We start from the raw sequence: 17,334 nt of genomic DNA on the forward strand, positions 1-17,334 counted from the left end.
AGAAATCTAAGAAAAATGCTGGAGGAATAAGTCAGTCAGCATTTGTGGAGAGAACAGACAAGTTTCTCTTCAGGTACAAACTTTTCATTGAACTCAGCAAAAAAACTTGTAAGTGCGCCTTTCACGCGAAGAAGCTTTACACAAAGTGTTCTCCTGACAGATCTGGGTGCATTTTGCAGCATTTTCTGTTTTTGTTCTAAGGACGGTAGACATAGATGAAAGGTTCTGGAAGTTAAATGAACTGCCAGAGCACACTGCCTCCGAGCTGGAATCAGGTGAATCAAGAGTGGCTCCAATCTAACATTCTCTGGTTAACTCCCACACCAAGCAGCATGTTTACCAACTGATATGGGGGAATTACCAACTCCTCTTTGTGGTGCAATTTATTTTTCTCAAACGCGTTGCTTTGGATTATTATTTTGGTTCAATTCCTCTCTTTATTCTCAGGTTCATTTACACAAGCATTTTGTTCAATGTTCATCTCTTAGTACCTTTAGGAAAGTTTTATCGTCAAGGGGTCTACAATAAAGCAACAACTCCGACAGTTTTCGTGGACTACAGAGGCACTATTTGGTTTTCATCCTCAGCGAGAGCCGCAGTATCTGAATGAACAAGTTTTCAGGGTGTCGTTCCTTTCTGCCGACTGGGAGGTGGTGGACGGGTTGCACAATAAGCGCCGCTTTTCCTCCTGAGGCAACAGGGAGGGTCTGTCAGAGACTCTTCCCACGGAGTGAGTGCTCCGCCCTCCCTCTCTGCTCAGTGAGGGAGACACAACCTCCCGGCAAACACATTGAAACTATCGCCTCGATACTTTGTCGCGGAGTCTTGTTCCTTTCTGTCTCCCATTTCCTTTCGTCTCCTTGTCCTCCCTCTCACACACCTCCCAAAAGGAATTGCTTGTGTTCCTGCCGGAATTCCCTGTTTTTTTGCGGGATTTTTTCCCGGTGTGGTGAATTTTCCTGACTCTCCCCCGGTCACCGCCGTTTCTGAGAGGACTTCAAGGCGGGAAATAATGGGACTGCAGCCTCTAGAGTTCAGCGACTGTTACCTAGAGAGACCTCACTTTCGGGAAAGGTTAAGAGCGCACGAAGCCGAGTTGGAAAAGACCAACAAGTTCATTAAAGAGTTGCTGAAGGATGGGAAAGCGCTTGTTGCAGCCACCGATGGTGAGTGAGGCTGGGCAGGGTTTGAGGGTGGGCTGTGTCACTGATCCCGGCCAGGAGGCCGGGCCTGGCTGTACATTAGTACTGCTGTGAGTTAGTGAAGGTTTGCACTGAATGAAGCCCCCACCCCCATTGACTTGTGATTTAAACGCCTATAGTTGTCAGTTGATTTAAGACTGCTTCATTTCAAAGGACGTTGTTATGGATCTTGGAAATATTCTGAAGCAGGTCGTGTGGAACGATTGTGTTGAATGTGTTTGTTTATTCCCTTTCCTATCAGCTTTCTGGTTGCTGTTCATTCTGACTGCAGACTGTATTTCCCATCCACTGGAAATACTTTCACTGTGTTAGGGATTTCAGGATGTCTTGCTGAAATTGTACAGTGCACTTGGCAGCCTGTACTGTAAGTACTGTGCATTTTTTGGTCATGGAGGGAAATATTCAAACCCTAGATAGACGTGTCTAAAAAGAAAGTAGTTGTATATCGCTTTTCACGGCCATGAGACGTCTCCAAGATATTTTGTGGGATAAGATTTGCGTTATGAGGAAAGAGTGGAAAAACTGGGACATTGTAGCCTGGGAAGAAGGAGAGACTTTTCATTCCTGATAAATGTGTATAACACACTAACATAAAAAGTAACTCTACAAGGTGTAATTTTGCCATCACACTCTGCACTCTGGGATTCTTCCTGAACCTTAGCATTGTTATCGCTCCCCACCTTCCTAACCAACTCCTTTAAATGGACCTTTGTTCCCCTGAAAGTTATTTATTTCTAAATTCCTGTGTGGTGTTTCTCAGTCCCTGCAAAACAGATGTTATCTTATTTTAAGGGCATGATATAAATGCAACTAATTACAGTTTCAGTCAGAGTATAGGTTAAAGGGCACTTTAACACGTCTGGAAGTTCTTACAAGCAGTGACTGATAGTTGGAATGAACTTTCAGTTGAAGTTTGAGGCAAAAGTTCTTGTTAGGAGACTACTGGATGCAAATATATCTTGGGGCCGGTTAGGTGGGTTGAATGGCTTTCCTGAACTGTGCATCTTATTCTGACAGAACCATCCCCGTTGTCATGTGAAGTACTTTGTGCATCCTCTTTTCATCCTTTTAAGACCCTGTTTCACACACATCTCTATAATTACACTTTTAAACATTATTCCTAACATCTTTAGTTTGGCGTCAATTTTTAACTGATTATGCTCCTTTGAACATAAAATTAATATACACTAAAGCCTAAAATATGAGAGTCCAATATTGTTCTACTGAGAAATTGATTTGTAAATGCTTTGTGAGCCATTCACTTCCCCCCCTCGTTCCTTTCTTGGTGTAAGGGACATGGGGGAAGAAACCTCTAACATGTTCTTATATTTCAAATATTATTTAAAAACTTGACTTTTCCTGAAGTTAAGTAATTGTTGAAATTTTGAAAGTTTTGTATATTACTAATTATGACATAAATTCATTGATAGAAATAGCTATTAATCAATGACCAAATTCTGAGTGGGGTAAATAAATAAATGGCTTGAACATCATGTGGAATCAAAACTTTGTAAGGTAACTCATCAAAACAATTAGTTTCAGGTCTGCACCATGGTGGTGTTTAATCTGAGCAAAGTTCCTTTCTGGTTGAAACATTGCACTGTAAATTTATTAGGCGACCTGAACTGCACTTTGTCCTTCCAAATATTGTTCTGGCTCGATTTAAACTAAAATGGTAAAATAATATTTTGCCTGGGGATGATGCATATTACTTTGCATTTAAAAATGCAAAGGATGAACAGTGCTGATTTTACCAGGTTTGTGGGGTGCGGATGCAGTGGCCCCAACACAAAGGTCCAGGTCCTGATCCGGACCAGTCATCTGCCTCAGTGTTTGTAAGCACATTTCTTGTCGGTTCCTTGGTCTTAAACATGAGTTCTTCCAAAGTGCGGAAGATATCTAGCTGTAGGAGGTCTTGGGAATCTGAGTGTTTTTGGTCACTTAAGAAATGATAGTGAATCCTAGAATTAGCAAAAATAAAATCAAAATCTGCTGGTCTGATATTTGCAGTTCATTGCTCTGTGAAAGTTTGCACAGGACTTTGGATTTTTAAAATTCAAATAATCTTTCACCACTAAAGTAACATTGGGCATGAAGAGCCAACAGACATCCCTGACTTTATGGTGCTCTGGTGCAAATGATAGAATCCATGATGAATAAAGTATTCCTTCTTTGGCAATGTCTCAGGGTCGAGGATGACTTGCTTCCACTCTGAGGAGGTGGGTTCTGCGGTGGCTGAATAGACCAATCCTGGAATTGCAGACTCTCCCATTGGTTTGGCAGGTGGCATTTGATGAGGTGGGTGGGTGGGACGTTCTGGATTCTGCACTTTCTTTCCGCTGTTTACGCTTGGCCTTCAAATGCTCCACCCAGTGACGCTCGAGGTGGATGGCACCTTTGCGAATGATGCTTCTCCAGTTTGTGCGTTCAAGGGAAAGTAATTTCCGTGTGTTGATGGGGATGTTGCACTTATTTAGGGAGGCTTTCAGAGTGCACTTGTAGTGTTTCTTCTGCCCTCCTAGTAATCACTTGCCAGTGCTGAGCTCAGAGTAGAGCACTGTTTCAGGAGTTGTGTGTCAGGCATCTGGACAATGTGGCCCACCCATCGCAGCTGGGTGAGGGTGACTAGGGATATTGGCCTGGCAGTGAATGCAGTTGTTGGTATGCCTATCCTGTAAGTGGATTTGTAGGGTTTTGCGGAGGCAATGTTGGTGATATCTCTTCAGGGATTTGAGGTGTCTGCTATACATTGTCCATGTCTCTGATTCATACAGAAGGACAGGAACTGTGGCTGCTCTGTAGTCATGATGTGGAGATGCCGCCGTTGGACTGGGGTAAACACAGTAAGAGTTTTAAGACAATGCCCGGTCACGGGCATTCAGCCTTTGATCTTCGGGTAAGCGTTCTCCAAGGCGGCCTTCACGATACACGACAGCGCAGAGTCACTGAGCAGAAACTGATAGCCAAGTTCCGCACACATGAGGACGGCCTAAACCGGGATGTTGGGTTTATGTCACACTATCAGTAACCCCCACAGCTTGCCTCCTGGACTTGCAGAATCTCACTGGCTGTCCTGTCTAGAGACACTACACATCTCTTTAACCTGTGCTTAATGCTCCCTCCACTCACATTGTCTGTATCTTTAAGACCTGGTTGGCTGTAGAGATTCGCATTCTAATCAGTATTCCGTAACTTGATTTTGTGTCTCTGTGCCCTGTTTGAGAGCAGATTTCCACTCCATCTGACGAAGGAGCAGCTCTTCGAAAGCTAAAGGCATTTGCTACCAAATAAACCTGTTGGACTTTAACCTGGTGTTGTTAAAGCTCTTACGCTGCTCTGTAGACCATGAGCTTGGTGCTGGATTTGAGGTCTCTGTCTTTGAACACTGTTCTTCAGGTATCAGAAGACTGCACTGGCACATTGGAGTTGAATGGAATATTTAATTGTAATAGAAATGAGCAGGAAATGTTGAGAATGGCATTTAGAGTTGGGATAGGTTTGATGAAGAGCAGTTAATTTATTATGATATAATTTCTTAAGAATTTGTTTTGCTCCACTCCATGAAATTATTGACTCTTTGCTGGACCATTATTGTACAGGCACTTTGCATTTAGTATTCCATCCACTTTTAGATTTGATCTTATTATAATGTGGGTCATCTGATTTTTCATCTGTGTAGGACATAAGTACTGAACTCAGTCTTGTCATCACATGTGGACAATCAACAGAGTCTGCTGGATTGCATTCAGGAGTTGGATGCCTGGCTGATTTTTCTTGTCCCCACATTAGCCCAGTGGTGCTAATTGAAATGTCCCAAAAATGCTAAAACTCTTTGCAATGTGCCCTCATTGCAGCTCTGACTAAGACTAGCTAACTCAGCATTTCTGGGAATTTTGTGTCTGAGCTACTCAGATGATTAAGTTTGAGTTATTCTTGGAAGAATCATTTAAAGTTCTGACCAGCAATTTGATACACTCACCTGACACATTTCATGAACAGTTGATGCTGTCACAAGATTGTTATGACATGATATAAAACCAGACCCCTTTTGGTTTCAGATTCCAGCATCTACAGTAATTTGCTTTTATTTTATGACATGATATAAGATTGTTATGATAACTGAATTTCCAAAATTCCTTACATTTGGGGATGATCCCACTAGATTGGAAGAAAGGAAATGTTGCACCGCTTTTCAAGAAAGTAGAGAGAGAGAAAAAATAAGGAACAGTGCACTGAGCATAGTATGATTAGAACAAGTCAACATGGTGTTACTAAAAGGAAATTTTGTATGACAAGTTTTTTCAGGGTATAACTAGGACGGTAAATAAAGGGGAACCAATAGATGTACTATATTTGGATTTCCAAAGGCATTGAATAAGGTGCCACACAAAAGTTTAATGGGGCAAGATTAGGAATTTAGGAGTGGGATTTTCTGGTCCCACTCACCCTGAGGTCAATGGACCTTTCTATGGTCCATTAAATTTTCCACAATTCCTGTGGTAGGTAGGACTGGAAAATTTGTCCCAAGGGCTCATGGAATTGGGGGTAATATATTAGCATGGATAGAAGATTGATTAAATGATCAAAAACAGAGAGTGGCCACAAATAGGGTTTTTTTCAAGTCACAGACAGTGAACAGTGGGAGTTTCACAAGGATCAATGCTGGGGTCTCAGCTATTTACAATCTACACTAATGACTTGGGTGAAGAGACAGAGAGTAATGTATCAAAGTTTTCTGTTGATACCAAGCTAGATGAAAATGTAAGCTGTAGAGTGGTCACAGAGAAGCTGCAAAGAGATATACACAGGTTAAGTGAGTTGACAAAAAGATGGCAGATGGAGTATCATATAGGGAAGTGTGAGGTTTTTCACTTTAGTCAAAAGAATAAAACAGCAGAGTATATCTGAAAAAGGTGAAAAATTTGTATATTATTTAAAGAAACTTGGGTGTGCTTGTACAAGGAACGGAGAAAGTTGGCATGCAGAGACAACAAGCAATTAGAAAGGCAAATTACATGTTGGCCTTTATTTCAATGGGATTGGAGTACAAGGAGAAATAAGCCTTGCTGCGGCTGTGCAGGGTTTTGGTGAGACTACATCTGGAGTAGTGTGTGCAATTCTGACCTCCATATTTAGGAAAGAATACCCTTGCATTGGAGGCAGTATCACGAAAGTTCACTACATTGGTACCTGGGATGTGGGGGGTTGTTCTATGTTGAGTAAATTGGGCTTATATTTCTCTGGAGTTCAGAAGAATGAGAGGCTAAGAAATTATTTCCGTTAGTTGGTGAATCTAAAACATGGGGTGAAGGCACACTCTGAGGAAGGGACCAATTATTTAGGACTGAGATGAGGACAAATTAGTTGATTCAAAGAGTTGTTAATCTCTAACCCATATATTGTGGATGCTCCATCATTGAATACATGGGGTAGCCAATTTTTTGGTGTCTCAAGGAATTGAAGGATATGGGGAACAGGCGGGAAAATAGAACTGAAGCCTATGATCAACCATGATTGTATTGAATTATAGAGCAAGCTCAATGGGCCATGTGATTTAATGCTGCTTCTATATCTTAAGCAACCCCCCCCCTCCACCTCATTTCCACTGCCTTCTGAGGCAGAGGGATTCAAAGTCTCACAACTCTGAGAGAAAAGACTCCGGGACAAAGGAGGGGAATTATGCTTAGAACCCAAGGGAATAGGGGAGATCCTAAATGAATACTTTGCATCGGTATTCACAAAGGAGAGGGACTTGTTGACTGGGAGTGTCTCAGAGGGAGGTGTTGACCCGTTAGAGAGAATCTCCATTACAAGGGAGGAAGTGTTAGGTTTTTTTAGGTAACATTAAAACTGACAAATCCCCAGGGCCTGATGGCATCTATCCTAGACTGCTCAGGGAGACAAGAGATGTAATTGCTGGGCCTCTGACGGAAATCTTTGTCTCTTCATTGGACACAGGTGAGGTCCCTGAGGATTGGAGGATAGCGAATGTGGTACCGTTATTTAAGAAGGGTAGCAGGGATAACCCGGGTAATTATAGGCCAGTGAGCTTGACGTCTGTGGTCGGGAAGTTGTTGGAGAGGATTCTTAGAGACAGGATGTATGCGCATTTAGAACGGAACAATCTCATTAGTGACAGACAGCATGGTTTTGTAAGAGGGAGGTCGTGCCTTACAAATTTGGTGGAGTTTTTTGAGGAAGTGACAAAAACGGTTGACGAAGGAAGTGCCATGGATGTCGTCTATATGGATTTCAGTAAGGCATTTGACAAAATACCTCATGGAAGGTTGATTAAGAAGGTTAAGGCTCATGGGATACAAGGAGAGGTGGCTAGATGGGTAAAAACTGGCTTGGCCACAGGAGACAGAGGGTAACAGTCGAAGGGTCTTTTTCCGGCTGGAGGTCTGTGACCAGTGGTGTTCCGCAGAGCTCTGTGCTGGGACCTCTGCTATTTGTGATATATATAAATGATTTGGAAGAAGGCGTAACTGGTACTATCAGCAAGTTTGCGGAAGACACGAAGATGGCTGGACTTGCGGATAGCGATGAACATTGTCGGACAATACAGCAGGATATAGATAGGTTGCAAAATTGGGTGGGGAAATGGCCGATGGAATTTAATCCGGATAAATGCGAAGCGATGCATTTTGGAAGAACTAAATGTAGGGGGGAGTTATACAATAAATGGCAGAGCCATCAAGAGTATAGAAACACAAAGGGACCTAGGTGTGCAAGTCCACAAATCCTTGAAGGTGGCAGCACAGATGGAGAAGGTGGTGAAGAAGGCATATGGTATGCTTGCCTTTATAGGATGGGGTATAGAGCATAAAAGCTGGAGTCTGATGTTGCAGCTGTATAGAACACTGGTTAGGCCACATTTGGAGTACTGCGTCCAGTTCTGGTCGTTGCACTACCAGATGGATGTGGAGGCTTTAGAGAGAGTGCAGAGAAGGTTTACCAGGATGTTGCCTGGTATGGAGGGTCTTAGCTATGAGGAGAGATTGGGTAAACTGGGGTTGTTCTCCCTGGAAAGACGGAGAATGAGGGGAGACCTAATAGAGGTGTACAAAATTATGAAGGGTATAGATAGGGTGAACAGTGGGAAGCTTTTTCCCAGGTCGGAGGTGATGATCACGAGGGGTCACGGGCTCAAGGTGAGAGGGGCGAGGTATAACTCAGATATCAGAGGGATGTTTTTTACACAGAGAGTGGTGGGGGCCTGGAATGCGCTGCCAAGTGGGGTGGTGGAGGCAGACACGCTGGTATCGTTTAAGACTTGCCTGGATAGTCACATGAGCAGTCTGGGAATGGAGGGATACAAACGAATGGTCTAGTTGGACCAAGGAGCGGCACAGGCTTGGAGGGCCGAGGGGCCTGTTTCCTGTGCTGTACTGTTCTTTGTTCTTAAAAATAAAAATTCTTCCTCTCCATCCTACAAGGGTAACCCCTAATTTTAAAACTATGCCCCCTAGTTCCATTCCCACAAGAGGAAACACCCGTTCCATTCCACTTTGCCAAGACTATTCAGGATCTTCTGTACTTCAGTCAAGTCACCCCTCACTGTTCTAAACTCTAGTGGAAACAAGCCCAGCCTGCCCAACATTTACACATAAAACAACAGCTCATTCCAGGTATCAATCAAGTAAACCTCTGCTGAACCACCTTCAAAGCATTTACATCCTTTCTAAAATAGAGACCAAAAATGCACACACTATTCGAGATGTGGCCTCAGTAATGCCCTGTATAATTGAAGCATAACGTCCTTACTTTTATGTTCGATTCTTCTTGTAATGAAAGAGAGCTTTTATTAATTAGCCTTCTTGATTATGTGCTGTACCTACATACTAGCTTTTTGTGACTCCTGCACTAGAACAGCTTGATCCCTCTGCACCTCGGAATTTATTCTGTTTTCTGCCAGCGAGCCGATGTTTATCCATGATAATATGTTACCCCCTACACCAGGAACTTTTATTTTCTGCAATCATCTTTGAGGTGGAGAATATTTGATCCATTTGTAACTCCTCTGATAATTAAACCATCTATGCCTGCATGCAACAAGATGTGGACAACTTACAGATTTGGGCTGATAAGTGGCAATGAAACATATAGAATACTGAGGGGTTTCACAGGAAGGATGTGGAAATAACATTTCCTCTTTTGTGGGAGAATCTAGAACTAGGGGTCATTGTTTAAAAATAAGGGGTCGCACATTTAAGACCACAATGAGGAGAATTATTTTCTCTAAGGGTGGTGAGTCTTTGGAACTCTTCTTCACAGGGTGGAGGAAGCAGAGTCTTTGAATGTTTTTAAGTCAAAACTAAATAGATTCTTGGTAAGCAAGAGGGTGAAAGGTTATTGGGAGTAGATGGGAATGTGAAGTTAAGGTTATAAACAACCATGATTTTATTGAATGTTGGAGCAGGCTTGCAGGGCCAAGTGGCCTACCCCTGCTCTTGGTTAGTATGTGCGTATGTCAGTAACATTCTCATCTCGTAAAGCAATGACCGTCCACAACACAAAATCATCTAACCACCTCCCAATCACATTCAATGGCATTACCATTGCTGGATCCCAATCCCTATCAACAGTCTTGATGTTCACCATTGACCAGAAGCCCAACTGGATGAAACTCATTAATACTGTGTTTACAAGAGCAGGTCAGAGGCTGGTTATTCTGTGGTGAGTGGCTTGCCCCTTGAATCCCCAAAGCCATTCCATCACTCCAAAGCACAACCCAGGAATGTGATGGAATACTGTCCACTTGTTTGGATGAGAGCAGCACCAAATATGCAAGAAACTCAACACCATATAGAAAAAAGCAGCCCACTTAATTGGCAGCCAATACACCACTTTGAGCTTTCACGTACTGTGACAATGGTGAGTACTATCTCCATGATGCAGTGCAGCAACTGCCGAGACCTCTTCAATAACACCTTCCAAATCCACAACTCTACTTCCTAGAAGAACATGGGCAACAAGTGCATAAGAATACCACGCATCTGCAGGTTCCTCTTCAAATCACGCACCATCCTGACTTGGAACTAGATAGCTGTTCCTTTTTTGTTATTGGGTCAAAATCTATTCTAGGATTCCCTACTCAAAAACAACTTGGATTTACCTAACTACATGGACTGCAGAAGTTGCAGAAAATAGCTCACCACCATCTTCTTAAAGACAATCAGTGAAGCACAATACACACTGGCCCTGCCAACAATGCTCACACCCCTTGAACAAATTTTAAAAGATGCTTGGTCGTACAGAACTTGAGAGACATGTTGCTCCAGTTTTTCTTCTTGCACTCCTCAGGACAAATGCAAGAATGCCAAATTTTAAATGATTACAGCAATTTAAATGACAGGAATGAAGGGGTGCTGATTGGCAAGCGGACTCTGATTGAATCCATAGAATCCCTACAGTGCAGAAGGAGGCTATTCGACCCATCGTGTCTGCACCGACCATAATCCCACCCAGGCCCTATCCCCTTAACCCCATGTATTTACCCTAGTTAAACCCCCTTAATACTAAGGGGCAATTGAGCATTGCCTAACCCGCACATCTTTGGACTGTGGGAGGAAACCGGAGCACCCGGAGGAAACCCACACAGTCACGGGGAGAATGTGCAAACTCCAGTGACCCAAACCGGGAATTGAACCCGAGTCCCTGGCGATGTGAGGCAGCAGTGCTAACCATTGTGCCACCCTGCCGAGGTATTCCCATAGCAAAAGCAACAGGAAACTATAGGCTCTCCAAGCTCCAGGGTAATTCTAAAGATGCACAAGTCTTGAATATATTCATTCCTTTGTTACAGACAACAGGTGCCTGCATATTAATATATGTCACTTCTAGCAAGTGTAAATGAACCACAATATGAGCATGACTGATTATCTTAAATTCCAGATTGTTCAGCAAGTGCTGCCCAATTCTGGAATTACATCTAACAGTAGATGTTTCATTTTGGGTTTTGCAAACATGGGCTGGTTGAGTACGATCTGTACCTTCCCTCTAACAAACAACTGCAGTTTGATTTAATCAGCCAATTGCTGGGATGTACGACACACCATCACTGAAATACTTCATTTCTTATAATTTAGTTATGAAGAATTGTGTACCTGTTGTTTAAAAAAAAATACCTGAAGTCTCCCAACTTTTTTTTGCTGCTTATAGGGCGTGTTTGGCTGACAGGATTCAAAACAGATGTTTTAGATGAGCAGCAACATGACTCATTTGAGCACTAGTTGTGGGTGTGAGTGAGTGTTGCATAAAAATTCATTCCAAACATTGTGTTGGCAGATCAAGTGAAACATGGGTGAGTTTAACGATGAGGCACAAGTAAATGACTCAATGTTACAGACAGGAAGTGTCGCATTTAATGATAAACCAAAATGCGTGTTGTAGCAAATGGTACACACAGATTTAAAAGGATCTTGATCACTTTGATCAGTGGGCAGAGAAATGACAAATACATTTTGATAAAAGTAAATGTAAGGTTATGAAATTGAATGAAAGATTAATGTGGATTATGCACTAAATGACAATCTACTCGAATTGGAGCAGAATGTTTTCAGTGGACAAATTTGTGAAACCATCAGTACATTGTTTTCGGGCTGTTTTTTCAAACCGCAAACAATGCTGGGATGCATAGTGAGGGTTTAACACAAATCCAGAGAGGTAATTTTAAAACTGTATATGGCCCTGGTATTTGGGCCATATTTGGAAAACGTGATGCAAATTTGCTTTCCCTATTTAACAAAATGACTGTTTTAAGAAGCAGTGCAGGAAGGGACTATTTCATGGTTGGCTTCAGAATAGAAGGGAACAGTGCATGAGGAAAGCTGGGCCTTTCGAATATAGGGCAAGGATGTGACAGAAGTGTTTGCAATTATGAAAGATTTGGACAAAGTCATTTCCAAGTCGGCTTTCCTTCTGCACAAAGAGCCATATTTGCAAATTAAGCATAGCTACAGGACATGCACAAAGAACATTGTTTTAAAAAACAAAGATGTGCGGGTTAGGTTGATTGGCCATGCTAAAATTGCCCCTTAGTGTTCTGGGATGCGTAGATTAGAGGGATTAGCGGGTAAAATATGTAGGGATATGGGGGTAGAGCCTGGGTGGGATTGTCGTCGGTGCAGACTCGATGGGCCGAATGGCCTCTTTCTGTACTGTAGGGTTTCTATGATTCCATGATAACATTATGCTCAGTATTCGGAATAAGTTCATGGTGCAGATGGTGGATCAGTAAACTTTAATGGTTTTCAAAAAGGAGGTGGACAAACAGGTTGTTGCCAACAAATTGGATAGAGGTAGTTAGAAAATATTCTTGGGGAGATCCTAAATGAATACTTTGCATCGGTATTCACAAAGGAGAGGAACTTGTTGACTGGGAGTGTCTCAGAAGGAGGTGTTGACCCGTTAGGGAGAATCTCCATTACAAGGGAGGAAGTGTTAGGTTTTTTAGGTAACATTAAAACTGACAAATCCCCAGGGCCTGATGGCATCTATCCTAGACTGCTCAGGGAGACAAGTGATGTAATTGCTGGACCTCTGACGGAAATCTTTGTCTCTTCGTTGGACACAGGTGAGGTCCCTGAGGATTGGAGGATAGCGAATGTGGTACCGTTATTTAAGAAGGGTAGCAGGGATAACCCGGGTCATTCTAGGCCAGTGAGTTTGATGTCCGTTGGAAGTTGTTGGAGAGGATTCTTAGAAACAGGATGTATGCGCATTTAGAACGGAACAATCTCATTAGTGACAGACAGCATGGTTTTGTAAGAGGGAGGTCGTGCCTTACAAATTTGGTGGAGTTTTTTGAGGAAGTGACAAAAACGGTTGACAAAGGAAGTGCCATGGATGTCGTCTATATGGATTTCAGTAAGGCATTTGACAAAATACCTCATGGAAGGTTGGTTAAGAAGGTTTAAGGCTCATGGGATACAAGGAGAGGTGGCTAGATGGGTAAAAACTGGCTTGGCCACAGGAGACAGAGGGTAACAGTCGAAGGGTCTTTTTCCGGCTGGAGGTCTGTGACCAGTGGTGATCCGCAGGGCTCTGTACTGGGACCTCTGCTATTTGTGATATATATAAATGATTTGGAAGAAGGCGTAACTGGTGTTATCAGCAAGTTTTGGATGACACGAAGATGGCTGGACTTGCGGATAGCGATGAACATTGTCAGACAATACAGCAGGATATAGATAGGCTGGAAAATTGGGTGGAGAAATGGCAGATGGAATTTAATCCGGATAAATGCGAAGCAATGCATTTTGAAAGAACGAATGTAGGGGGGAGTTATACAATAAATGGCAGAGCCATCAAGAGTATAGAAACACAAAGGGACCTAGGTGTGCAAGTCCACAAATCCTTGAAGGTGGCAGCACAGGTGGAGAAGGTGGTGAAGAAGGCATATGGTATGCTTGCCTTTATAGGACGGGGTATAGAGTATAAAAGCTGGAGTCTGATGTTGCAGCTGTATAGAACGCTGGTTAAGCCACATTTGGAGTACTGCGTCCAGTTCTGGTCGCCGCACTACCAGAAGGACGTGGAGGCTTTAGAGAGAGAGTGCAGAGAAGGTTTACCAGGATGTTGCCTGGTATGGAGGGTCTTAGCTATGAGGAGAGATTGGGTAAACTGGGGTTGTTCTCCCTGGAAAGACGGAGAATGAGGGGAGACCTAATAGAGGTGTACAAAATTATGAAGGGTATAGATAGGGTGAACAGTGGGAAGCTTTTTCCCAGGTTGGAGGTGACGATCACGAGGGGTCACGGGCTCAAGGTGAGAGGGGCGAAGTATAACTCAGATATCAGAGGGATATTTTTTTACACAGAGTGGTGGGGGCCTGGAATGCGCTGCCAAGTGGGGTGGTGGAGGCGGACACGCTGGCATCGTTTAAGACTTACCTGGATGGTCACATGAGCAGTCTGGGAATGGAGGGATACAAACGAATGGTCTAGTTGGACCAAGGAGCGGCACAGGCTTGGAGGGCCGAGGGGCCTGTTTCCTGTGCTGTACTGTTCTTTGTTCTTAATACTGGTGGGCTAGATGGACCACAGGTCTTCTGCCGGAAAGTGTTGCTTTGTTGTGTCTACTGTGAGAATTAATTATCATGGAGCCCCTGCAATGCAGATTCTAAATATGAATGAAAAATTCAATGCTGTAGGAGAACCAGTGAGGGAACTTGAAGGTCTACAGCATTCATAAAGCTGATCAAATTGATCAAGATCCTTTTAAATTTGTGCGTACTACTTGCTACAACACCCAATTTGGTTTATCATTAACTCCCACATACTTCCTGTCTATAGCACTGAGTCATTTACTTGTGCTTCATTGATTGTGTTTCACTTGATCTACCAACACAATGTTTGGACCTGATTTTGTTTAAACTTTTGTTATAAAATCAGCAAAACATAAATTTTATCTGAAGACATCCAAGAATCTCTCTGCATTACTTCTGGGACAAAAAAATGATTCGCTGTCACTATTTATTTTTTTATGAATTTAGTATTTTCCCATGCTGCATTTTTGACATGCAAATAGCATCAGCACAATAACATTTCATATAAACATCAGAAATCTGATTATGACTGATCTTCTACTTCACCTACTTGCGCTATCCCTATATCGTTTGATTCTCTGAATATCCAAAACTCTATCATTCTTGATTTTGAATATGCTTGATGACCGAAAATCCATAGCTCTCTGGGGTAGAAAATTCCAAAGGTGCACATGCTTTTGAGTGAAGAAATTTCTCCTCATCTCAGTCCTAAACAGTCCAATCCTTATTTTGAGATTCTGATCTCTAATTCTCAATTTCCACTTACCCAATTCACAGATATAGATTGTAAATAGTTCTGATCCCTGCACCATCTCCCAAATTGCAGCTGCCAACCTAATAATGATCTCTGTTTCAATCCATTAACCAAGCCTCAATCCACACTATTATATTATCCCCAATCGTATGAGTCTAAATTTTGTGTAATAACTTTTTGTATGGTAATCAAATGCTTTTTGAAAATGCAAATGCTTTTTCTACCCTCCTAGTTTTAACTAAAAAAAATACTCAAACCAGATCTGTCAAATGTGATTTCCTTCATAAATCTTTGACTTTACCCAATCATATTAAGACTGTCAATGTGACTATTTATCATGTCCCTCACAACAGATTCATGCATTATCCCAGCTACCAATGTCAGGCTAACCGGCCCACTATTTTCTTTCCACATCTATTGAATAACAGAGTTACGTTTCCTATCTTCCAATCCACAGGGTCGGTTCTAGAATTTAGGGAATTCTAGAAGATGAAAATGAAACATTCAATTTCTATTCACTTATATTTCAAACACAATCCCTTCAGAAGGAAAATCCAAACGTGTTGGTTCTGCCCAGTGCACATTAAAGTGACCCTGTTGCTATTTATGTTAGAAATGGTAGTTGGGCAGAATCTGTTGCTCTGGTGCAATTCTGTCATCTGTAAGAGACACTTATATTCTTATATACTCTTGTGTTCTAACATATATTTGATACATTTGTTTACTTTCCAATAATAATTTAAATATTTATTGTGTTTTTAAAATTATTTGTTCATTTAGTATTACTGAAAAGCTGACATAATTGGATTAGGCAAGGAATTCCAGGACTTCGATCCAGAAATGATGAGGATTAGGCTAGGTACTTCAGATTTGGTTTGTGGACTGCAAGACAGATAGGTATAGGGATTTAGAAGGTAGCAACAAAGGAGCCTTATTGTCCCAATAGGTCTGAAGTCTTGCAACTTGTGTGGACGAGAGCAGGGACCGGCAAGGAGGATGAGCAAACTGACTATAGCATTGTGGTTAGGGTGAGGTTGCAAAAAGAAGTTGTAGTATAAAATCCCTACAGTACAGAAGGAGGCCCTTTGGTCCATTGAGCCTGCACCGACAACAATCCCACCCTATCCCCGTAACCCGACAGTTTTACTCTCCAAATCCCCCTGAAAGAAGGGTCAGTTTAGTATGGCTAATGCATCTAACCAGCACATCTTTTGGACTGTGGGAGGAAACCGGAGCACTCGGAGGAAACCCACGCAGACACAGGGAGAACATGCAAACTCCACAGACAGTGACCCAAGCCAGGAATTGAACCCAGGTTCCTGACACTGTGAGGCAGCAGTGTAATCACTGTGCCACAGTATAGTTAGAGAAATATACAATGTTCTCTGCAGCTGAAAGTGTGAGCCCTAAAGGCTGTGTTGCCTGCCCAGTGCCAGGGTTAAGGACATCTCCTCAGGCTGGAGAGAAATTGGGGCGGCATGGTAGCACAGTGGTTAGCACTACTGTTTCACAGCGCCAGGGACCCGGATTTGATTCCCGGCTTTGGTCACTGTATGTGTGGAGTTTGCATGTTCTCCCAGTAAGTTTCTTCCGGGTGCCCTGGTTTCCTCCCACGTTTGGAAAGACGTGCTGGTTAAGTGCATTGACCTGAACAGGTGCTGGATTGTGGCGACTAGGGGAATTTCATAGTAACTTAATTGCAGTGTTAATGTAAGCCTTACTTGTGAATAATAAAAAAAAAAATTTAAAACAAAAAAAAAACTTATTTGGAGCGGGAGGGGAAGGATCCAATTGTCATGATCCACGTTGGTATCAATGAGGTAGGTAGGACGAAGAAACTGTTTCTGCTAAACAAGTGAGCAGCTGGGGAATAAATTATAAAGCAGAATCTGAAAGATGAGAATCTCTGGATTCCATTGAGTACATCTGAATGGGTTCCAAATCTTAATGATGTAGGAACTTTGACGAGGGTCGGTTAATTTTGGAGGAATTCACACTAAAATCATCAATATTTTATGTTGGATGGGAGATCAATAAAGAAGCAACTGTAGATGATTGGGTTGAAGAAATTTCAGTGAAGAATTCATGCAATGATTTTCTGGGGATTGGATCATTGGCCTTCCGTAACTGCAAGCAACATCCTGTATGTCAATGGTCTGCATTGACCTTCTTTTTGCTTAGTTTTCTTTGGGTCATGTTCAGTCAAGTGCTGCCTTGATCTTAAGGGCATCTAATGTCACTTCTCCCATGGCATTCAGCTCTTGGATCCAACTTTGGATGAAAGCTATGATGTGATCTAAAACTGTGCTTCTGACAGAATGTGCGTC

At 42.4% G+C, this 17,334-nt stretch overlaps 1 protein-coding gene across 3 annotated transcripts in view; it reads left to right on the forward strand.

Annotated features, from left to right (window-relative positions):
• The first annotated feature begins 754 nt into the window (after positions 1 to 754).
• arhgap10 (Rho GTPase activating protein 10) overlaps positions 755 to 17,334 on the forward strand; it is a 199,598-nt gene continuing 183,018 nt past the window's right edge. For all 3 annotated transcript variants that reach the window (XR_013497750.1, XM_078212380.1, XM_078212393.1), the window contains exon 1: positions 755 to 1,166. Coding sequence is in view for 2 of the 3 variants with exons in the window: in XM_078212380.1 (XP_078068506.1) it covers positions 1,013 to 1,166 (154 nt within the window). In the remaining variant the exon portion in view is untranslated. The remainder of the gene's footprint in view (positions 1,167 to 17,334) is intronic.

This window comes from Mustelus asterias, chromosome 1 (assembly GCF_964213995.1).
Source record: "Mustelus asterias chromosome 1, sMusAst1.hap1.1, whole genome shotgun sequence".
Classification (NCBI taxonomy): Eukaryota; Metazoa; Chordata; class Chondrichthyes; order Carcharhiniformes; family Triakidae; genus Mustelus; species Mustelus asterias.